Source organism: Artibeus jamaicensis, unplaced genomic scaffold (genome assembly GCF_021234435.1).
Source record: "Artibeus jamaicensis isolate MK-2021 breed Jamaican fruit bat unplaced genomic scaffold, CSHL_Jam_final contig_519, whole genome shotgun sequence".
Taxonomy (NCBI): domain Eukaryota; kingdom Metazoa; phylum Chordata; class Mammalia; order Chiroptera; family Phyllostomidae; genus Artibeus; species Artibeus jamaicensis.
The window spans coordinates 54589314-54613567 of NW_026521871.1; the positions used below are offsets into that span (position 1 = coordinate 54589314).

General features: G+C 50.2%; 1 protein-coding gene across 5 annotated transcripts in view; it reads right to left on the reverse strand.

The window, feature by feature from the left end:
• Positions 1 to 24254, reverse strand: part of USP4 (ubiquitin specific peptidase 4) — a 37917-nt gene that overhangs the window by 11854 nt on the left and 1809 nt on the right. Inside the window, exons 2-15 of one of the 5 annotated variants that reach the window (XM_037128414.2) lie at positions 22524 to 22651; positions 19302 to 19432; positions 18058 to 18184; positions 17342 to 17487; positions 17174 to 17235; positions 10999 to 11139; positions 10137 to 10254; positions 7533 to 7706; positions 5727 to 5885; positions 4934 to 5158; positions 4106 to 4189; positions 2872 to 2966; positions 958 to 1054; positions 241 to 331 (exon numbers count right to left, since the gene is read on the reverse strand). In XM_037128414.2, the coding sequence (XP_036984309.2) occupies positions 985 to 1054; positions 2872 to 2966; positions 4106 to 4189; positions 4934 to 5158; positions 5727 to 5885; positions 7533 to 7706; positions 10137 to 10254; positions 10999 to 11139; positions 17174 to 17235; positions 17342 to 17487; positions 18058 to 18184; positions 19302 to 19432; positions 22524 to 22651 (1660 nt within the window). In that variant the 3' untranslated portion in view covers positions 241 to 331; positions 958 to 984. Of the gene's footprint in view, positions 1 to 139; positions 332 to 957; positions 1055 to 2871; positions 2967 to 4105; positions 4190 to 4933; positions 5159 to 5726; positions 5886 to 7532; positions 7707 to 10136; positions 10255 to 10998; positions 11140 to 15527; positions 15811 to 16762; positions 16866 to 17173; positions 17236 to 17341; positions 17488 to 18057; positions 18185 to 19301; positions 19433 to 22523; positions 22652 to 24254 lie in introns of those variants that run through there. The other 4 variants (XM_037128411.2, XM_037128412.2, XM_037128416.2 and 1 more) reach the window with 4 other exon arrangements.

The following is a 24254-nucleotide window of genomic DNA, read 5'->3' on the forward strand; positions in this document are numbered from 1 at the left end:
CGACAGCACTGCCCGGGCTCTCCAAGGGGCTGGCACAGAGGTGGGCACATGGGGGGTCGACATGGGTGCTGTGCGGGGGTCGTCACTGCTAAACTGAACTGATTTCAGGTAACACACAAATCACATCCCTGCCACCCACCTGATACGCTCACAAACGGCTTGGTATAGAGACTGGCGGGTCAGCCCGTGCTTGGGGACAGACATCAGCAGTGGCTGCCCATAAAGCACCGCCCCGGCAGAAGTGCTCGATGGCCGGGACCTCCTCTCCCTGAAGTAGACGGAAAGCAGGAGACAATCCGAGCCGTCCGCGGAGGCGCTGCAGACCTCGTACCTGTGTCAATCACATGAGGGGCCACGTTCAGGAGCACGTCCCCCTGAGCAGCACAGACCTGAGATGCAGCTACCTGACGGCCCGGACTACGGTTACTGGGACGGAGCATCCTTTGGCACAAAAGGCAGAAAGACCATTTTCGAGATGATTCTAGAGGCTGCTCCCAGGAGGGTCACTGTCAGCGCAGTGCGGACCTACACAGCCCGGGACTGGGGCCCCGGCACCGCCGCGATCCTCCTTCCCCCAACCACGGCCTCAGCTTCTGTGCGCCTTCAGCTGGGACTCTGCACAGAAGGAGGCTGTCATCTGGACCACCACCCCAGACACCAAAGCGCACAGGGGGCTGGGCCACCAAGTTCATCCTTTGTCACCGAGGAGTTCTACTTTTAAACAGGCATTCTCAGTGCCCTGTCCTTTAATAAAACAAAACATTACACAAGGATGTACACCTAAAATACTAGCCAAACACTATTATTTCAAGTGAAGAAGCAAATTTACAAAATGAATTGCTTGCCATCTTTGTTCAAAAACATTGAAGTAAAAGAATCATATCTAATTGTTTAAAGTCAGAGATAACCAAAGAAACTGCTAAATACAAATCAATGATTTTGAAAAATGTGTCTTACTTAGTGAATACATGGGACTGAGGAGACTTATAGATGTTTTATCCTGGAACAGATGTTACCAAAATTGCTGGCAACCGACTGTAGTCTTTCCCTCTGCCTATAGGGGGAGACACAAACTTACTGATTCAATTTTTGCAAACTATAAACACAAAAACACAAGCACATCCCTCCCCAGATGCCTGGCAGTCTTGACCAAAGTAAATGCAGGATGAGTTCTAAAAAAAACTCACAAAAATGTCCAAAGTGTGCTCTAGGGGAAGAACCCAGTGGCCTAACATCAAGGTCAAGAACCCAGCCTTGGAGTAAGGCTGGTCCAGGTTCCAGGTCTACGGCTGCCAGTTTCTGGCTGCTGTGACCAGGCTAAGAAGCGTCCTCACCTCCAAGTCTTGTTTACACAGGAGACAATGATTACCCACCGTACAGTGCCGTGGTGGGGAATAACTGTCTAGCACAGCGCCCCACGTGCTCAAAAGGGTTAGATGCTACTACACTGTTTTCCTAAGACAATTACCAATTCATCTTTAAAACAACTTGCTTTCCTGTTGGTTGGCCCCCAAGCCCTCTGGAATTTCCCTCATTGATGGCAGTGTGCCAACCTCCCCATGGGGTGATGCCCAGTTCTACTCAGCTCAGGTGTACAAACATTAGTTTCAGAACAGAGGGCGGCTATGTTGAGCCCTTGGGGTCAGAAATGGACCAGCCCTCGTGGTCCCCGTGGTCCAGCATGAGCCTTGGCGCCCTCCATTTACAAAGTGAGGAAAGTATAAGCAGGGAGGCCCGTGTGCAAGTGAGAACAGAACTAGGATCGTGGGCGTGGTCAAGAACTATTTTTAAAATGACTGAGAAGTTACAGGACAAAAACATCAAGGGGAGGAGAGGCCTCTTCTGTGTGGGGCATTCCTCACTCAAAAACAAAAACCAGCCCTGGCTGCTCTGGCTCAGTGGGTTGGAGCACTGTCCGTAACCGAAAAGCTGCAGGTTCAATTCCTGGTCAGGGAACATGTCTAGGTTGCAGGTTCAATCCTGATCCCCAATCTGGGTGCACACAATCCCCAGTACACATAGACAGGAGGTAATCAGTCAGTGCTTCTCTCTCATATCGATGTTTCTCTCTCCCCCTTCTTCTCTCCCTCTCTCTCTAAAAGCACTAAGGAAAAAATGTCCTCGGGTGAGGATAAAAACTAAAAATTTTTAAAGCTTCCTTCGGTAGAGGCAAGTTACTGAGTGGGAGGAAATAAGGGAGTCACATCAGGGGTGGGGGGCCCACAAACCCCCCCGGGCAAGGGGCTGTCTGGGAGCACAGGCAAGTTCACACACTCCACCCCACCCTCCGGGAGAGGGACAGACATAAAATCACAAGCAGCAGCCTTGAAGCAAGAGGACTTGGCAGAGGCCGAGAAGACCAGCAGGGGCCGGAGGTACTGTCCTAACAGGGATAAGAAAACAGTCTCGGGGCTCACAGAACGCCAGAGCTGAAAAAGATGCCCTACATCAACCCTGTCACTCCGAATGGCACAAGCCTAAGGAGCCACTGCTGGTGGCATGGAAAAAGGACAAGACCCTCCCTGTACCTGCCTTCTCCTGTCTTCTCCTGCCCCTCAGGCAGCTGTGACCCTTCTTGACAAAGGCACTCATTCCTGAGGACCACTGACTGGGCCTTCTTAACAGGCAGCAACTATTGACAAAAGGCTGTGTTCATCCTGAGGGTTTTCTGGAATTCTAGCTCTGAAGGGCCAGGAGATGCTTGGCACAAATGGCTGCCCACAATTCCCCAACACCCACCTCTTGCACCCAGGGATCAGGGCAAATCCACACGGCCACCGACTGCCAGAACTTCTGCTCTGGAGACACCAAGAAGGCAAGATCTCTAGAGTGTTTCCTCTGCCCTTGCAGCAGAAACTGCTGAGTACTCACACAAAAATGTCATCCCGAGGCATGATGTGGTTTAAACCTTCATCCATTTGGAAAATTTTGTGGAACCGGTGATTATACACATCTGTGACCACCATCTACATAAGAATCAACAGTAGCAAAAAGATTACAGGATGGATTAGGAGTATTTCAAAGCTAGGAACAAAGGACAGAAAATGTGCCTCCAGAGAGACCACCGTGTAACAGCCCGAGCTCAGGGGCTGAGGCCCAAGGGGGAGCAGCATGGCTGCCACCAGCCAAAGACATGCTGGCAACATCTGACCGAGGCCCACGACGGGGCCTGCCTCGAGCGGCAGGAATGGTAGGGAGTGAGCACTGACCAGAGACTGGTAGCCATCGATAAGCCTCTGGGGTGCTCCCAGGGTCAGGGGTCTCCAAGCCATCCTCACACATAGCAGAACAGACCGAACCCCGAGCACTACAACTGCCTGAAACCAGCAGGGGTGCAGGGGGGTGGGGAGGACAAAGGACACTGACCAGGGCTGGGACAAGGGAGGGTTGGAGCATCCAGGAGGATGGGTCCTCATGGGAGGGGAGGGCGTCACTTTGCCTACCCCCAAACAGGACTAGGTTCAGCGGAAAGCCCAGCATGGGCAGCTGTTTTTTAATAAAGATTTCTATCTAGATAGAACATTACGTCACTCCACACAGTCACAGTGTTTAGGCCAGGAAAGAACTTCCACCTTCTCCTGTTACAGAGGAGGTTACAGGAAGGGGCAGCAGAGCTGAGAGCACAGCCCTACTCCTGGTCCTCTGACCATGGCTAATATGACCCAATGGAGCAAAGATGGTGTTCCCCAGCCTTGGCTGGTGTGCCTCATGGGACTGAGCATTGGCCTGGGAACCAAAAGGTCGCCAGTTCGATCCCCAATCAGGGCACATGCCTGGGCTGTGGGCCAGGTCTCCAACCGGGGGCATGCGAGAGGCAACCAATCAATGTTTCTCTCCCTGTCTCTCTCCCTCCTTTTCCCTCTCTCTAAAAATAAAATCTTTTTTACAAAAAGAAAGATGGACGGTGTTCCCCCAACTGGAGCCAGAAGGGAAGTCTCCACCACAGCGCGCCACAGCTCCACCACTGAGCCCCGAGGCATCTGGATGTCACCTTTGTCCTGGCCAATGAGAACCACCCCCAGAAACGGCCACAGGTTAGAGATAAACTCCAAAGGCCTGTGAAGCGCCCCGGCCAGGCTGAGCGAGACGGACCACCCTGCCTTACGTTTTCCGCAGCGATGCCAGACAGCCTGGAGAGAGCCTCGCACAGGTCAGACACGGCCCCCATCAGCGGCACGGTCACGCGGTACTGCAGAGGAGAGGCGGGCAGGTGAGACCAGAGTGCTCCACGAGGGGTGAGAGGGGGAGGGAGGAGCATGCACTTCAGAGGGCAGGGGTGTCCTTCTGGAAACAGGCCAGTGAGGTCGGGGGTCTGCTGAGGGGCCAGCAGAGCAAACAGGCAGGTCTTCTGCACCTCTCTATTCAGGCAGTAGCGGAGGCGCTAGGCCAACTCTTTACCTCCTAACACTGCTTCATTTTGTTCTTAACTAAGTTCTTCAAAGGACTGTTAGAATTATACAACTGCCAACTGGTCCTACATCATCTTTCTTTAGAGACAAAGAAACTAATGCCAGGAAACTGCAGTACGGTCATGCAGTGAGCCGGCAGACACTTAGACCTGCTGGTCACGCCTCTCATCTGGCCTTCTGTTCTGGCCAAGCTCTCCTAGCTGAAAGGGGAGAGCCTGACCCAGCAATGCCCTGCTTCTGATTCCCGAACATTCAGATTCCAGAGCCACTTAGCAGGTCACTCAGGCTACGTTAGTCAAATGAATGGAGCATGGGGAAAAAGTGAGAGAGAGAGGCCTAGACAACTTTCTCGACAGGACTTAATGATTCGGGATTACACAAAGGTCTGATGGAGGCCAAGGGCACAGGGCAGGTGCCAAGGGATTTCAGCAGCAGCTGATGGAGCTTCCGATGCAGGAGGGAAGTGGTCCTACTCTGCAGACCACTTAAAACGAGAGGTACTATGAGGATGCCCAGTCACTTACCTGAGTAGGCCTGTGGTGAGGGTCAGCAGGGACCAGGAAGACCTCCATAACTCGATCTCTCTTCAAGGGCAGTGGAAGAGTTAGATAGCAAAATGGGTCAAAGGTCACAGAAACCTTAGCACATTCTGGGCAAACCAAAGTAGATTTGAAGAGACCATGAAATGTATCCACAATCACAGAGTCATTCCTCAACCGATGGTTCTCCCAGGCTTCTTTTGCAACCACCTGGAAGAAAGGAGAAGGGATGAGCCCCGGCTGGTGTGGCTCAGTGGAGTGAGCGCCATCCTGTGAACTGGAAGGTCACTGGTTCGATTCCCGTTAGGGTGCATGCCTGGGTTGTGGGCCAGGTCTAGTTGGGGGTATGTGAGAAGCAGCTGATCAATGTCTCTCTCACACACTGATGTTTCTCTCCCTCTCCTTCTCCCTCCCTTCCCCTCTCTCTAAAAATAAATAAGTAAAATCTTTCTAAAAAATCAAGACGGATTTTAATGGCAGCAGCAATAATCTCAAAATCCCACACCCCAAGCGCTTTACGGTTTTCAGAGTGCCCCATCTCTGCGTCATCAGCTAGATGACACCAAATGACTCCAATGTAAAGAAGCCAAGAGGGAGCAGCAGGAGTGACCTGAGTTAGCCCTTCAGGCCTGGAATGCGTTCCCCCACCAGAACCCAGGTCCACACCACCAACAGCAAGGGGCCACCAGGGCCCTGGCTCCAGGACTCAAAAGAACGAAAGAGCGCCCCTGCCATTCTCACTAGGAGGCAACTTCTCTGCAAAGTCTTCACAACATACCGCATCTGGCCGCCCACTGGCGTCCTTCAGCTCCAGGTAGGGCTTCTTCTTCACACGGTTCAGATCTTCGTGCAGTCCGTCTAGAAGAAAGGCTAGCAGCTCCTGAGAGTCTTGCTGCTGGTAGCCAGAAAACTGGGGGGCAAACCGTCCCACTTGGGTCTACAACACAAGCAACCACATCAGAAGACATGAGAACCGGTGATGCCAGAGGGGAAACTGTCACCAACACAGCTTTGCAGAGTCAGCGGGGACAGGAAAGAAGAACTCCCTCTGGTCGAAGAGCCAGCCTGTTTCCTCACAGGCCTGAAGGCGGGTGGCAGAGAGAGGGCACAGACCAGAAACCCAGGGTGACAGCAGCCATCCTGGGGCCATAGCCACTCCCCAGAAAAAGAGCGACGGGCGGCATCGTGAGCAGCCATGCCTCCTAAGTACCGACATGAACGCCTCTCCGGCTTCCTTCTCTGGTTCAGTCTCCTAAGAACTCTACAAACGGTACCTGCATCAGCCAGAGGAATCTTCCAGAATATGCCAGCCCTCCTATCCTTAACTAAACAACTGTCAGCCTCGCACTGATCCACACCAGTGACCAACCCAAGGGCACGCTCCCCAACCAGTGTTATGAGCCTCAATTGTGGAGCTCGTTGGAAAGGCCCATTTTGAGGCCCTCAGCTTACAGAATCGGAAACTCTGGAGGTGGCTCCAGCAGTCTGTGTTAAGCTCCAGAGGGGCTGATGCACCTGAACTTGGAAAGCCATTGCCCCACCCCTGTGCTGTCTAATAGTGGAACCACTAACCACATGCAGCTATTGAGACTTGAACTAATCCAAATTAAATACAATTAAAAAATAAATAAATACAACTAAAATTCAGGTCCACCCAACATGTCAAGTGGTTAGTGGCTACCACACCAGCTGGTGCAGAGAAGGTGTCCGAAGCCCCACACTACCCCCAAAAAACCTGAAGGCCACCTGTCAACTGCGTGTTCGCACCAGCTTCAACCTGATACACTGTTTCCCAGTTCTAGTCTCTCTGTGACTTACTATGAGACTAGCAGCTGACATGTATTTCCCAATATTAAAGTGACCACGGGGCTGAAAAGAATTTGTTTGCAATCTGAATAAACTATCTGAGGTGTCAATTTTCTCACTGAGCTAGTAAGGTGCTACTTTTCTCCTCCTGAATAAAAAACATGCCTATCTTTACCTTCCATTTGCTTCACAAAGGCTCCAGGAACCCCGACGGTGCAGGCAAAATAAGATTTCTCAGATTTCAAAATGTGGAGGCAAGGCACCCCCTCTTCAGCAGGAAGAAACATTTTGGTCCATGAGAAGGCCACGCTGCCCCAAGTGCACCGGCCGCAGGCTGCCCATCTCCTCCCTGATCACCCTGATCACTGCCCCTCGCAACACCTTCCAACAAGATGAACCCAAACCCTGACTGAGGGGCCCAACTCAAGCCACTGCGGGTACAGGAGAACCTGAGAGTAGCCCTCAGAGGATGCTGGAAACTAAACTGAATGTTCGTGCTCTGGCTTGAGCAGCCGGCCCTCTGAAGGCTGCACCGCAGAACACAGCACTCTGGGCAGACAGCTGACAAAGGACTTCTCGAGCAGCCCAGAGGCCAGGGCTGCAGTCCCTTAAGGTAAGTGTGTGCTGAGAGGCCGACCCACAGAAAAGAAGAATCCGATCTGTGGTGTTTTCGGTCTCGGGGTCCCTCTCAATCCCCAAATGCGAGTAAAGGAACGCATCACTACGACATGCCCCCCCCACCCCCGAAACGAGAAGAAAAGCGCGTATGTCAACCTACTTTGAACATGCGAGGTGCCACGTAAGCATCCCTTCCCGACCACATCTGCTTAATGAGCTCCGCGTAGGCCTCTGCGATTTCCCCCTTCATCCCCAGGGGGTTGTCTCTGTTGATTTCGGCCTCGTACTCATCTCTGAGAAAGTAGTCCGTCAGTGGCGCTGTATTGCTCAAGCACTGAAAGAGAACATGGTGGGAGCTCACACCCCTCCTGGGGGCACACTGGACACACCAGAGACCAAGTTCGAAGGGCCTACCGGGGTCAATGCCAACAGAAGGAAGCAGTTAGCAGGTTCTGTGAGAGGCTTGCACAGTGGGGCACAGCGCCCCCAGCCCAGAGCGAGCTGGCGGCCACCCGGGGGGCGTGGGATCGGAGGAGGTCACACCCACGAAGAACTGTCGCTGAAATGAGCTACCTGAGGGCAGAAGCTGTGCATCCCCAGTGTTTGACATACAGCGACTTTCTATTCCAGGGGAGATAGTTCTTAAAATAACTTCAGGATAATTTTATTATTGGGATTGGAACATTCCAGTGTTTCGTGAGAAGACAAAATAGAGAACCAAAGCATTATAGGACGAAACATGAGAATAAAGGCAGTAGAAAAACAACAGAGAACATCACTGTTGAAGTGTGCACTACCTTTACCCCTTCAAATTACCAAATGGAGATGGATATTAAAGTTGAACTTCATCGCATGCTTTCCTACATCTGCTGAGCTGATCCTAGAGTTTTCTTCCTAATTCTATCCCCATGTTAAATGACAGTGACTAATTTTTTAGGACTCAAACCAAGTCAGCTTTCCTGGCACTAACCCCACCTATGTTACCACTTTTAATTAGATGTCATTTAATTTGACTTACTAAAACTTCGTTTATGTATAGTTATGGAACATAATAATCCAAAATTTTCCTTTTTAAAAATTTTTTGTCATATTTTGGTAGCTGCCTTATAAAATTTGGAAAGTTGTCCCTCTGTTTCTACTTTCTGAAAGTGTTTGTATGATTGGTATTATTTCTGCCTTAAATCTTTGAGTACATTCACCAATAAAGGCATCCAGAATAAAAATTTTCTTTCACCCTGGCTGGTGTGGTTCAGTGGACTGAGCACCAGCCTGTGAAACAGGGTCACCGGTTTGATTCCCAGTGGGGACGTATGCCTGGGTTGTGGGCCAGGTCCCCAGTGGAGGGTGTGCAAGAGGCAGCCACACATTGATGTTTCCCTCCCTTCCATCCCCTCTGTCTAAAAATAAATAAAATCTTCAAAATCTTTTTTTTTAATAGAAATTTTCTTTAGTGTAAAGCTTTAGTTAGCAAACCAATTTAACAAATACAGCACTATATAGGGTTTTTTTTAGATTTATTTATTTGTTTTTTTTTTTTTAGAGAGGGGAAGGGGAGGAGAAAAGGAGAGAAACATCAATGTGTGGTTGCCTCTTGAGTGCCCCCTACTGGGGACCTGGCCTACGACCCAGGCATGTGTCCTGACAGGGAATCAAACCGGTGACCCCTTGGTTTCACAGGCCAGCACTCAATCCACCAAGCCACACCAGCCAGGGCTAGATTTTCTATTTCATCCTGTATAAGTTTGTTGAGTTGTGCTTTGCAAAGCAACTTGTCTAAAACTTATCATCTAAATTGTTTAATTTAATGACATAAAATTCTCCTACTATCCTCTTTTTCATGTCTGTACTGATTTTTCTTCTTCATTCTTGGTATCAAGTCGTTTATACCTTCTTTCTTCCTGACCAGTTTCCCTGGGAGCTAAACAATTTCATTCCTTTTTTTTCAAGGAGCTAAATTTAGCTGCACTGTAAATCTGCTTTGTACTTCATTAAATTTCTGTTCTTACCTCTATTATTTCCTTTTTAATTCTTTGGGTTTCATTTGTTTTTTTTTTTCTACCACGATGAAACAGAGAGAAGAATCGTGGAATTTAACCTTTTTTGTCTGACATATACATCTAGAGCTATGACCCCTCATCATTACTACCCTATTCAATGGCCGGGGAACACTGAGGGCATAAAGAACTGAGAAAACCCCCATGAAAAGCCGGATCTTGTCTCCTTTCCTTAGCACTAGGCTTATTCCTACCTCATCACAGTGGGGAAAAAAAATAATTTCCAAACCGCAAGGGCTACCATATATTTCTTTAGGATTTTATTTATTTATCTTTGGAGGGGAGGGGAAGGGAAGGAGAGAAGGAGAGAAATATCAATGTTTGGTTGCTTCTCATGAGTCCCCTGCTGGGAACTGGCCTGCAACCCAGGCATGTGCCCTGACTGGGAATCGAACCGCGATACTCTGGTTCACAGGCCCTCGTTCAATCCACTGAGCCAGATTTTTTAACAGATCTTTTTATCCTCTCCCTTCTACTACAAGAAATCTCAAAGTTAGATTATGATTCTGCTGAGGACAACAGCCATGGCTGGTCTGCTCACCACTGAGTGCCCACGCGCAGGAAAGAATCTGCCCTTGTGGAAAGGGCAGGTCTGGCTTTTGCCCTTGGCTTCTGGAAAGCACTCTGTTGACCCTCAGCAGGCCAGTCTTGCCCCAGCCTCAAGTACTGCGAAGACACAGTGCTTGCGAGACGGCAGTCCTCTCACTCACCTGCAGAGCCGAGTTCATGAAGCAGGTGTTCCCCAGGTTTCCAAGGCCACAGACCCCAGGTTGTGCGTGAGAGGACGGAGGCTCCTGACAATTATATGAAGCAGAGAAGCCAGATCCACTGGAAAACACAACCCACATCACCAATAAAAGCAAGTGCTGCACACATGCCCCAAGGAGGCCTTTGGGGTGGCTCCAGGGCCTCCAGAATTCCTGTCTGGTGCTAGCTCCACGATACCAGTGCTCTCTACTCCCTCTGCAGCCCCCGCCACCCCCACCCTGCCCTTGACCCAACATGGTGGCAGGTGGGCAGCACGTCCGCGAGGGGAGAAGTGCTATGGGAATGCTCCACTTTCAGGCACATGCTGATTTTCTATTTCCCCAGAAGGCCAACTGCCAGGCGACGTTGGGGGAGAACGCCGAGGTTACCGAGATGAAGAGCCTACAACTGCCACCACGTTCAGACCACACCGAGTCTTGACTACGCCTGAGTGTCCTCTTCCAACCTCTCTGTGCTGTGTGGCCAGTGCTCTGGAAGCGCCGAAGGCAGGCTCACAGCCATCCACAGGGGAACAGGCAGGGCTCCCCCACAGTGAATCACCCCTCACAACTATGCCACCATACGGCCACCCCATCTCTGCACGGTGACCCCTGCAACCACCAGCGACTTGGGCTGTGGGGAACCACCAGCTGGTAGGACAAGTACTCCAAGCCAGTACAAGGAGGCACACTTCACTGTGGGCAGGAAAAGGAGTGAGAAGCCACATGCAGCGCGTTCCCACGGGGACCCTCCGCCCACCTGCTCAGTGCAGGGCAGAGGCGGGGCTCAGAGGGCAGGGAAGCGCAGTGGAAGGGCCTCTCTTACCCCCTGCTGCCACCGGAGCTGTGCATCCCGGAGGTGCTGCTGCCGCCACCGTTTGCAATGGGAGAGGCAGACGCTGAGCAATAGGGACTTGCTGACGGTTTTGGAGAGGTAGTGAAATTTCTGCTAGGCACAGTGCTTGATCTGGGGGGAGCAGAAACAAGGCTGCTGACTTTCAGCCAAAAGCAACCCCTATGTAATGCCTTAGGTCTCTTCTCAAGAAATAAATGCTCTCCATTTTCAGTGACTCAAACTGGAAAAAGCCTATTTTTGTGCTGCCTTCAAGATAAGTTTTATTTAAGGGAGAGTCAAAAATATTAATTGGTCTTCCTGTCTCAGTCAACCTCACAGTCACATGACGAGTCTTTTAGTAGCATAAACCGTGAGACTGACCTTCAGGGCCCCCGATCTGGTACATAAATCATGAGCTTCCCTGAGTTTTAAGAATTACCAATGAAAGACACAGAAAAATGGCAACAAAGATTAATTACTCCAAAAACACTTGTCCCAAATTAAACAACTGGTTACAAGCACACTAGCGCAGGAAAACGGGAATTTGCTTCACCAAGCTGTTCAAGGGGAATTTCCTTGTTTCCTCAAATTCACCAAATACAAGGAGCCTCTCTATTTCAAACTCAAGTTTCAACATCTTATTTTAGGTTTATTCCTACTTTCAGAGCAATTACTCAGGGAGTAACTGCCCCCACCTTACACTGCTATCAATTTTGTACTAAAATCCACATGTGACTATGTAGAAGGAAGGTGAACTGTTCTGCGCTGTTTCAAATGCACGTGACTGTGACTCTCCTTCTAGGTTGGGGGTTATTTTCGGATGCGGACACGGATGAGGACGTGCTGTTATAGCACAACGCCCGGCCTCCAGGGTTGGGTGTCACCCGGGTCTCCTGTGGGGACACGCCCGGTGGCGGCAGGCGAGGAGTGGTCCTGTCTGTGCCACGCCAGCAGTGGGCAGCGGGGCTGAGTGCCGCTCCCCGCTCCAAGGTCACTGCGAGGTGGGCGCCCAGGCCTCCCCCATTCCCACAGGGAAACGTCCCTTCTCTAACCCGAGGACCACGTGCCTTGCAGAGCCTCACCCTGGTGCTGGGGAATGCCACCCAGCACTCCAGGAATCCGACCACTCTCAAGGGAGTCCAACAACTCAGATGGCTCAGTAAGTGAGACCTGTCAGAGCCAAGGTCGCCCTCTGCCACCACACAGGTGACGCAAGCACACACAGTGCAGGTATCCCCAGTCTCTGATGCCAGCAGGAAAGTCACTCACTACCCAGGGCTGGTCTGACGTGGCGGCCTGTTATCTCAGCTGTGGAAACAGGCACCACGGGACAGTGGAATTCAAACTCTGACGTACAGAGCATCCAGGTGTGTGGTCCTACATTCCTCCTTTTTAGTAACTGTTCACTGATAACTTATTCTGTTCCACTGAATTTAAAAGGGCAAAGTTCCTTTTTTTTAAAGGTTTTATTTATTTATGTCTAGAGAGAGGGGAAGGGAAGGAAAAAGGGAGAGAAACATCAATGTGTGGTTGCCTCTCACACCGTCCCAACTGGGAACCCAGCCTGCAACCCAGGCATGTGCCCTGACTGGGAATCAAACTGGCAACCCTTTGGTTTGCAGGCCGGCATTCAGTCCATTGAGTTACCCCAGCCGGGGCGAGGGCAAAATTCTTGTAAGCCATTTCACACATCTAAGACCTGTCAATTTCTTTGGCAACATTTCTGGTAGAAATGAAACAAAACAAAAATTTAATCTGACATTTGTTTAAAAAGTTGTAGAAAACACTGTCAGTACTTTCCAGAGTAAATTCAGTCAAAAAGAAACCCAGTGATGAGTACATAAGGGCAGTTTTTGTAGGCCTGGAAATTTACACGATACAAAGGTTTCTTTAACTCCCCCCTTGACAAACCAACAGAAAATAGAGGCTACAACTCCAAAACAGGATGCTCCGCTCCTAAAAGACGCTCTGGTCACCCAGCCCCTTTCTACTGAGGTGTGTCCCGCTCCTAGGCACACTGAGTAGGAGCGGGTCTCAGCTCCATTCCCAAAGTGCCCGGGGCTCCTTTGCGCTCCGCTTGCTTCTCATGTGTTCTCCAGGCTACATGCTGCCCCGAGGCCCAGCCTCTAGTAGCCCAAGGCCAGCATCTGGCATCATCACTGCCTTCACCACCACCTAAGCCAGAACCTTTGCACACCACCGCCACAACGCACTCATCTGTGTGTGTGCACGTCCCCGCTTTGGGGACACTGGCCTTTTCCACCTGAGCTGGCAGTCTTTCAAAGGGGACTGTGGTGCAAGCTAAGCAGGCCCGAGACTTCATGCAAGGGCAGTAAGAGCACGTCAGAACTGAACCCAGTTTTAGACACCCAGCTGGTGTCACAGTTGGTCAGTGTGGGGGGGAACCCCGCATCTCGGTGGCCAGAAGTTTTGGTAGAGGAGGGGTGCTGGTTTTTTTCTGTCACTTCTTCCTTCTCACATTCTTCCTTTCTCACGAACCCCAATATTTAACCAGACACCTTGCCACCCTGCTAAAAGGCACTTCCCAGCCTCTTGTGAAGCCAGGTATGGTCCTATAATTGTCAGATAGATGGAAAGGGAGGTTTTACACGCGATTTCTCAAGGGAAGAGGTGTGTCCTGTCTCTGCCTCCTCGAATGTGGCGATAATGCCTTCAGTACCAGCGGTCACTCTGGACCCTCATCACAAAGCTAGACAACAGGGTGGCTGGGTCTCTAATGACCAGCACTGGACTGCCCACCTCATAAATTCTCTTTAGAAAGGCGTAAGCATCTGTCTTGCTTGACTATGTTGACTTCCAGGTCTTTCTTAATTGCCACCACACCTTTCCTAATCAACACAGTGCGTTTCAAAGACATAAATGTTACTTTTATATTTCTGGTACTTACTCCATTAACTTGTTAGATCTATCACTATTTTTATTTCTCCCATCGATTATTTAAACTTGTAACTCTCTACATTTCTCTCATGAGAAGTAGTTTAGAACATTCTCATCTGACTTCTATCTCCTGGGTCTTCCACATTGTGATTAAACATCTGAATTGTTATTGAAATTGGTTATTTTCTTAAACCTTTCTTCTTTCTGTTATTGAACTTTTAATTGAAGTATTATGCTAAGAAATACGTAAATCGTGAGAGCACAAAAATCAAGACACTCTCACTGGTGAAGACACCTAAGTTCTCACCCAAAGACACAGGACGGCACCAGCCGCAGGTGACCTCCTCTCGTTCCTCTCAGTCACGATTCCTCCCAGCGCTACCACTGCCCTGACTGTGAGCCCCACACAAGTTTCGCCGGTTCTTCTGAAGCTTTACACTGAGGGGATCGCACGGCATGCCATGCTTTGTGTCTGGTTTCTGTCACTCGACACAGTTTGTGAGACTCGACACTGTGGCCACATGGAATGCTACGGGGCGCACGGAGCACAGCCCGGCTGCCCGCTCTGCTTTGGGTGGATGTCTGGGTCGGCTCCGCTCTGTGACTATGACAAGCAGTTCACGCCATGAACACTTCTGAACACGTCTGTAAGTGAACACGGGACGCACTTCGGTGGTCTGAATGCCGAGAAGTGGCTCGCAGAGTTGCAAAAACACGTACAAGTCCTCGCTTAGTGCACACTGCCGAAGTCGCGGAAGCCACCGTCGCCCCACCCGCGGCGGCCAGCAGCTCTGGCGGCTCCGTGCCTGCACAGCACTGGTGCGGCTCTTTCATCTAGCCATCCTGGTGGGCGTGCAGGGCACCGCCTTTTCTGCTACCGCCCACCCTTCTCCCTCCGCAGTGTGTTCTAGAACTCTTCAGCCTGGCCCTCCAACTGGAGGACTCGATGCCGGAGGATCGTAGCTGGACTCGATGTCCAGCTACGCCCGGCCTGTCATCCCCTTCCCGAGTATGTCTCCTTGTCCTGTTTTATGCACCCATCTCTTCCTTTCCTTGATGATATTCTCTATGCTTATTCCATCCTCTCATGTGGCTAGGAATACGAATTCTACTCCTACCAGCACAGGCTGTCATTTGCCACTTTCTTTCAAGTGCAACTGTACTTGTCAGTGTCTCGTTACCATGGAGCTGCTGACCAGGTGAGGTCAGGTCACTCCTGAACCCCCCGCACCCACCCCCACAAGCTCCCTACCTCACCCAGAGGCAACGCTGCCATCCACATTCTCACTCGGACACTGCCGCCCACCTCATCACCTCTCAGCCCTGGTCACCCTCCCCTCCTGTCACCCTTCCTTGCTCCAGCCTCGACCAACTCCTGCTGGTCTTCAACCAGGCTTGCTTCTGTCTCGAAAATGCTGTGGCTGCTGTCCCCTCTGCCTTGGTGTTACCTCATCAAGCACCACACTCACTGCTGACACCCTCACCTCTTTCACGCCCACACTCACACGGCACACCCGCCGGGCCTCCCCATCTTCCTTAAACCTGCCCCTTCCCAAAGCCTGGCACCTGCCGATTTTCTTCCCAGACTTGTTCCCCCCTCAGTATTTGTAAACCACAGAACGTGTGTTTTTCCTTATTTTATCTATTTTTTGCTCCTTGAGAACAGAGACTTTGTCTTGTTTACTGCTACTCCCCCAGCTTCCAGAACAGTGTCTGGCACTTGTAGGGGAGTGGGGAGGGGAATGGGCCTCAGGAATTCCGTGCTGGTTCGTTCAACACTGGACACGCGTCACCAGGAGATGCTGACCTCTAGGGATCTCAGTGAGGCTTCCTCTTTTCCAAGAGCTGCCTCCCTTTCCGGGATCTCTGAGGCCCCAGGTGTGGGTGGGATGGAGAGAAGCAACGCTGGGAAGAGAAAAGGGCACGGCCAAGGCTCAACTAAACAGTCTGGGGCAGCACAGCCTCTTCCGCTCCAAGCTGTCGCACCCCCTCGGACTAGACCCCGACACCTTCGGTCTCTCCAGGGGCCCCCACAGTTCTTCTGCCCCCACAGTTCTTCTAACACTTCCTTTCGGTTCCGAGAAGAGAGTCAGCAGCCTGGGCTTGTGTATTTGTTTCCTATTGCCAGTGTCACAAATCTCTGAAAGCTCAGCAACTTGAAATGACAAAAATTTGTCATCCTACAGTTTTGGAGGTCAGAAGTCTGAAATCATTCCCGCTGAGCTAAAATCAAGGTGTGGGCAGGGCCGTGTTTCTCTATGGAGGTTCTAGGAACTTCTAGAAGCTTCCCACATCCCCGGCCAACGGAGCCTCGCTCTCATTTCATCACCGTGACTCTGCTTCCATCTCCCCATCTCCTTCTCTGTCGTAACTCCAGTTTGAAATTTTTATTTTCCCATTACTGCTGACATCCAATGTGATGTCCCGCTCCTTTCACTTACATGGACCCTTGTGATTACAACAGGCCCACCCAGACAATCCAGGACGGTCTCCCCATCTCAAGGTCCTTAATTGTATCTGCAAAGTCCCTCTGCCACGTAACCTAATGTTTCCATAGCTTCTGGGCATTAGGATGTGGGCACTGAGGGTGGGGGAGCGTTACAAAGTCTTTGTCACCTTTTCAGTATCTAGTTCTTAAACTGGAGTCCGTGGCTTCGGGGTGCCTGTAAAACCCTCAAGTCTGTTGGCAAAATGTGTCTGCTTGCATGTTTAAGAGACAGCTTGTAGTTTTCGTGATTCTCAAAGGAGCCACGAGCCCACACCTATGAAAGAGCCACTGTCCAAGGCCTGACTGAGGGAGAAGGCAAAGCCCAGCCCTGTCTCCATAACGATGGGCGCACAGACACTACTCCCCCACCTCACATCAGGAAGGCCATCACTTCTTTCTGGCCCCTTCTCAGGACATGCACAATTCCACACCGCGCACGACCATCTCCTGAGACAGAGGTTCCTGGAGCCCCCTGGACAGAAATGAAGCCACCTGTTGGCAGAGCTGCACCGCCAGACCTTGGCCCTTTCCTTCCCTTCTCTCCTTCTCCTGACAAGGCTCCCGCCTGGGTCACACGCCCCAGCAGCCTTCCCACGGACAGCTGCCCCGGTGTTGCTCACCAAAGACCAGGCCTTCTGCTGGGATTACTGACCCTGGGTACGGAATCAGATATATTTTTCCACCCGATTAAGAGCATTTTTTTCTTAGCATAAGTAACTGCCTTAGGAAAGTATCTGTCTGACACCTGTGCCCAGCCACGGGGAGAAGAAGCTCACTTACTTTGACTGCAGGGTCTGCCTCGGCCATGTGCCATCTTCATTTTGAGGCTCAATCACTAGCACCTGAGTGGAAAGGAACACCACGTGAGGGACGTGTGACTCACCTCACTGCTGACGTGCCACTCGCCCGGGCGGCGCTGCCGGCCGAGGCGTGCCCGAGCCCTCCTACCTGACCCTGGTACAGCCCCGCATCCTGGACAGTGTTGTCTAGCTTGCTCAGCTGCTCGTAGGAATTGTTCATGTACTTGTTCCACAGCCGCGTTTCACGCTCCGCAGGGATGTTGAAGAGCTTCCGCATCTTCTTCTCGATGGTCGCTGGGGACAGGCAGAAACGTCACTCAGGGCCTCTCTGGAGGGAAGGCTATAGGTAGTCCTGGCGAGCGAATGCTCCCATCCTGCCTTTTCGGATGGTCACAGAATTCTCTGGATCGGGAGTGCTGACCGACCTCAGGCCAAGCATCTTCCAGGGATGCCCTCTGGCACTAACGCACCGGGAAACTGCCCTATGCTTCTCCTTCTCTGATGACATGGGTCCCGTTGTCACAGTACAAAGTGGCAAAGTGAGAAAACTAATGTTTCCAGTTAAGACAGACCTGGTTTCAAATACTGGCTCTGCCACTTTCTCACTGAGATTTTTTAGTCAAGTTACTTTAAGCTCCAAATCGCATTTCTACCCTGTGACAGATGGGCAGTGACCACGCCTGGTGCACTTTAGAACACCATTCACGGGCTTGGCTCACCATCAGGACGCCCTGGGGCACAGGTGACACAGCCCGAGACGGGCTGGTAACAAGTCTGCAGAGGGCGTCCCAGCTTCCCTCCCATCAGCCACGATGTGTTGCGCCCTCTCAACCGGATACCTGGAGGCCCAGCCCAGCTACTCACCGATGGTATCCGCCTTGCTGAAATGGCAACTCAGCACATTGGTGGGATCGCTGTTCTCACAGAGCTTCAGTTCCAGTAAATACACCTCCACCTTGCAGTGCTTGACGAACAGGCCGTGCTCCACAACCTGCGGAAGAGGCACAGGAAGGGGAGCTGCGGTTCCACGCCTGTGCCGTCTCGGAAGCAACGTGGCTCGGCAGTGGCAAAAGGCAGAATCCACGGGTAATCACCTTTCTTAAGTGATTAAGGGATCAAAAGTACAGTTTTTAAAGCCACCGGCATCTGTCTGAGGATTTTAAACACCTCATTTCCACTCATCAGAGCCAACCAAGAGCACCGAGGTGGAACCAGAGCTGACGGCACCGCCACACAACAGAGGATTCCTTGTCTGTCTCCGAGAGGGTCATGGGATTTCCCGCACATCACGGAGTCCATCAACCTGGAGGACTAGAGACCACGGGTGAGCCCTTGGGAGGGACACTCACCACATGGCAGCCCTTGGGCACCAGGGGGCATCCGCAGGAAGCCGGTGTGCTGCTGAACTCTTGATCCCTAACCCCTTTTCGGGTCCCAGGTTCAAGCTGAAGAAAAATAAGGTGGTTCTGGCCCTGAATAGTGACTCCTAGCAGCACGGCTTCAGGACTACAGCTCCCTCCTACTCTGCTAAGTTGGGGAACAACAGACCAGGCGGAGAGGTGCACGTGCTGCCCACCCATCGGCAGGCACGCAGGCCCCTGTGACCTCCCCTCTGGGAGGGTGGGCTTACTGTGGGGGTCAGGGCAGTGGTCTTCTGAGTCCTGTCCACAAGGAATTAACAATCTGGCTTTCTAAGAGGTGTTCCCCTCTGGGTTATAAACTGCTTTTTGAGAAACTCTACGGTGTGGCCAAAGACTTGAAGATACAGGGGAAAAGCAGCATCAGCAGGGCTGTGAGACAGACGAGAAGCAGTACATTACTGTATGTCCACAGGACCCTGAGCGAACGCCCTCTCACACGCAGAGGGCTCTCATGGCACCGCCAAACACATCCCCAGCCACTGGGTGGCGCTGATGTTTGGAGGCCACTCGCTGTAACATCCTCGGGGAGCAGCCTCACTCACCACCACTCACAACCACAGCTCCCAATGGAGAACCAGAAAAAAGGTCTCAAATACGTCCATGCAACCATGTAGGTACGTACAGCTCCCCGTGTGGCCAGGGAGCAGCCACAGACGGCGACCAGCAGGTGTGACGGCGCGCACTCACCTTCCTGACGATGGGCTGCTGGCCTTCCACACAGCCGTACCAGTTCAGCAGCTTGTTCCAGGCCTCGGCTGGGACCAGTACGTAGTCCAACTCATCAATTAAGTGTTCTTTCAAGGTCTGACTCTCGGGATCTAAAAAAGGAAACAGCTTATAACTCACTGCTCCTCTCCCAGGAAATGTTTGTTTTACATATTTCTTATGTCTTCTTCAGAAAATTATTTATTTATAAGAATGGCACAAAATTACAGAATTCTGTCATTGGCTGTCACAGAGTAGGCCCGACTGCCTTGGTCTCTAGCCACACTTTCTGAACGTTTTCTGAGGAACTTGGAGAGTAAGAGAGAAAAGCTCCAATTAACATTTTCAAAGTACTTCCAGATTCCACAATTAAAATGGCTCATTACTATAAATATTTAACATAATGTTCTGCATAGTAAAACTACATTAAGGTCAGATGCTGGCTTCCCCTGAAAAAATTTACTAAGGAAGCAAACAAGCAAGTCACTGAGGTTAAGTTTATTTCACCAAGAGTCATTTAGCATACGTAGTTTTCAACGCTCCAAGTCAAAACTCGGCTGGACACGGCCCCCATCCCAGGAGGGAGGACATCTTTAACGTGCTAAGCATCCACCTGACACCCACCAGAGAGGCTACACGACCAGGAGTCGGAAGCGGACATCCACGGTCTGAAACGTACTCCCTCCAGGGAGGATGCAGGGCCTGGACAGAGCGAAGACCGCCCCCGCCCGCAGGGAGCTTCCCCACTAAGCCCACGCTGTCCAGCCCACTCCTGCAGTAGTGCCGACCACTGCTCTCCAGCCAGCAAGTGAAGCCATGAAACTGGGAAACACAAAGGACCCACAATAGGGCTCCTCATCTGTGACTTAAGGCAGACGGTGTTAAAGATGAAAACCTTAAGCAGCATTCACAAGTTCACCAAGGGACCCCATCGCCCTGTCCCGATAGGTCTTCCGCCCTGTGTCAGGGCAAATTTCAGATCCGATCGACCTCTGCAGTTTCATTTCCAGGGTAAAAGGAAAGGGATTAAAGAGCCTCTGAGAACAGGAAGTTGTGTTGAGTGAGATGGGTGAGTGGAAAGATGTGGGACATGCACACTGTGAAGTATTCTTCAGCCTTTAAAGTGCAGGTGGCAAACACAAGGCCCACAGGCCGACCCTCCACCTCGTTTTATACAGCCCAGCACCTTGTTCCTACCCAGCAGCCGCACCAAGCTCTCGCTTACCAGTTAAGGAGCAGTTACATGTACACAGTCCTAAAGTGACATTCGGCCCTTTGAAGGCAACCACGAGGCTGATGTGGCCCCCGGTGAAAATGAGTTTGACACCCCTGCTTTAAAGGAAGTCAATTCCAACACACGCTACAACACAGATGAACCCAGAGGACATCATGCTAAACGAAATAGGCCAGTCACAGTAAGACAAATACAGTACAATCCCACTTTCACAAGTTAACTAGAGAAGTCAGATTCAGAGACAGAAAGTGCAATGGTGGCTGCCAGGGGCTGGGGGAGTGCAGACAGGGCCTTAATGTTTAATAGTTGCAGTTTCAGTGTCGCATGATGAAACAGTCTGGGGACTGCCTGCATGGCAATGAGAATACTACTAAACTGTACACTTCAAAAAAAATGATTAAGATGGCCCTGCTGGCATGGCTCAGTGGGTTGAGCATCTTCCCAGAAAAGCAAAGTTGCCAGTTTGATTCGCAATATGCCAAGGTTGTGGGTTCAATCCTGGTCAAGGCACATACATTCACCAAAGAATGCATAAACAAGTAGAACAAAAAATCGATCTCTCTCTCTCTTTTTCCCAAGGAAAAAAAAATTAAACTGGATCAGCACCATGCTAAAAATCACACAGGGGTCTGAAATGAAAATTTAGCCTCTGCAAATGTCTTTGACACAGAGGTAAATAAAGAAGGTGAGAGCACAGGCTGGTCTAAGCAGGTGCCCGCCTGATGAACAGCAGGAGCACAGGTGGAAATGAGAGAGGGGTGCTGTGTAGATAACACCAGCAAAAATATGCTTACCCCCAACCTCCCAAACTTTCATGAGTCCCTTCCAGACCACACCCATGACTCTAGGTGGAAGGCAGCCACTCTGGGACTGGCAAGTGACTGAGAGCCTAGGAATGAAGGAGGTGATCCTCGTTCGCCAGAGAAAAGTCATTCCCGCACTATCGATGTTCCAGGGTTTGAATGGAATGTACTTCTCTGAAGCACACAGCAAATGTTTCAGGCCAAAGCTAGGTGACATCAAACTGGGAGACCACGGAGGGAATGCTTGCCCTTAGCTGAAGGTCATGAACATGACGTCCCTGAGCCCCTCCAGCTCTAGAATGCTCATCATTGTTACTATTTTTAAAAGCCTTAAGAATTCTTTGAAAAAGAGAGAAAAGGACAAAATGCAAACATTTTGTGACGATCCCTCAAGGCAACTTCATGGTATAAGCAAAGCATATGACATTGTTATGTAACTCAGATGCCCTAAACAAGGTCTGAGCTGAAGCAGTGGTCCTTTTTAAAGGCACCCAGGTTAATGTCAGGCACTTGGATCGAGCCTCATGCGTCATCTGCCTTCCTGCTGCCCTGATTTTGGGCACAGGAGACAAATCACCTCTGTCCTGCTTGCAAGAGAGTCTAAAGGCAGGCAGAACAAAGCCAAGGAAAGGCTGACTGTCCTCTCCGTGAGTATAGTGGTGCGAGCTAAGCTCCAGCATGTCATCCATCACTTTTTCAAACACTTTTTCACTCCTTCCACTGGGAGCTGACTATGAACTTGACTCTACCGATGCTCCACCCTCCTCATGCAACCTCTATGACGAACACAGCCATCAAAGAAATACTGATGAATGCTGACGAGTCAACAATGTGTCTACTGTAAGGTCTGGTCCCCAAATTTCAGATTCCAGGTACAATTTCAAAATGACATCCTATTTCTTTCCATTCCATATAGTAAGCTAAAACTCCCAACAGAACTAGTCTGCAAGGAAAGGGAGAAATTTTAAATACTAGATGCATGTTCTTGTAAGAAGCAGTTAACTTAGGGTCTGCAAAGACCTCCCCCATAGGCACAAACAGAGGACCCTTGTTTCTTTCCCCTCACAGGAGGAAAGTCAGGTTTACACTGTTTGAGTCACATACAAACACAACCTCAGACCTCTGCCCAGGTGAACATTCAGTTGGAGAAGCGACAGGATACTGCACCTGAGAAGAGTCCGGAGTTATCTATCGGACCAGGAAACAGGTTGTGCTCACCCACGTTGTACATATCCCAGCTGTCGAAGCCCACATACTTCTTCCACTGTTTGAACCACCGGCTGTCAATAAGATACCTAGAGACAGACACAAAGTTACTGTAGCAGACGAACTGAGGTTGTAAAGTTTCTGCAGCTATTCCCTTGATTTTTTTTTATAGTCTTTCAACTTGGGGAGCAAGCAATCCCCACTGAAAAAAAACTCTGAAATAGGAGCAGAGCCAGGCCCCACATGGCACAGAGGGTCAAGGATACTTCCCAAAGTATCCAGTAAGTGAAATAATTGCTGAAGGATAAATAAATGAAAAGAAGGAAATGACTGGCTTCAAAATGCTTATTTAAAGGAACTGTTTAGCCCTGGCTGGTGTGGCTCAGTGGACTGAGTGCTGGCTTGTGAACCAAGGGGTTACTGGTTTAATTTCCAGTCAGGACACATGCCTGGGTTGTGGGCCAGGTCCCCAGTAGGAAGTGCACAAGAGGCAACCACACATTGATGTTTCTCTCCCTTTCTCCTCCCCTTTCCCTCTCTCTAAAAATAAATAAATATTTTTTAAAAAGGAAATATTTGTATGGCTAAAATCTTGTTTGCTAATAACCAAATCACTAATTTCATCCTTGCCCAGGTAGGCAATTTGGTTACACTGCTTTGCTCGACATGAATAGCATTAAACTAATTTTTTTCTGAAAGTGGAATAATAACACACTTCAGAAGTCCTTTAAAGACCAAACAAGATATATAAAAAAAAAAAAAAAGTTGTAAGCCAGAGCATCACGGTTTGATTCCCAGTCAGGGCACATGCCTGGGTTGCAGGCCAGTTCCCAGCAGGGGATGCACAAAAGGCAACCACACATTAATGTTTCTCTCCCTCTCTCCTTCCCCTCTAAAGATAAATAAATAAATAAATAAAATCTTAAAAAAAAAAAAAAAGTGGCCCTGGGCAAGTAGCTCCATTGGTTACAGCGTCATAACCATACACCAAGGTTGAGGGTTCAATCCCCAGTCAGGGCACATATAAGAATATAAGAATCAACCAATGAAGTCATAAATAAGTGGAACAAGAGATCAATTATTTCTCTCTCACTCTCTTAAATCAAGAAATGAAAATGTTTTTAAAATGTGTGTGTACATGTATGTGTGTATATATATACACACACACACACACACAGACATATACTGGGTCTGTCTGGAAAAGATCCAGCTATTAATATAATCAGAACAGTTTGCACATCAACATAACTTGGCAGCCAAAGAAAGTGGACTGGAATGCACATGCGTGAACAATGACAACTTTACTATACTAGTCAGTATGGGAGTAGATGCCATTGAGTGAACATGTGTACTGTGTGGCCATTGCATTCAAAATGACTGAGTAGAGAGCAACGAATCGGAGTCAAATTTTGCGTTAAGCCTGAACATCCCTCTGTGGGAATCTAACTGGATGATTCAGAGGCCACAGCTGTGGGCAACTGGTGATTGGCAGCCTTATCATGACAACGTGCCTGCTCACGTATCACATCTCAAGCAGACTTTTTTGGCAAAACATCCGATTACCTAGGTGACTCAGCCCCCCTACAGCCCAGATTAGGCGCCCTGTGACTTCCGGCTTTTCCCAAAACTAAAATCACCTTTGAAAGGGGAGAGATTTCGGACCATCAGTGAGATTCAGGAAAATACGACTGG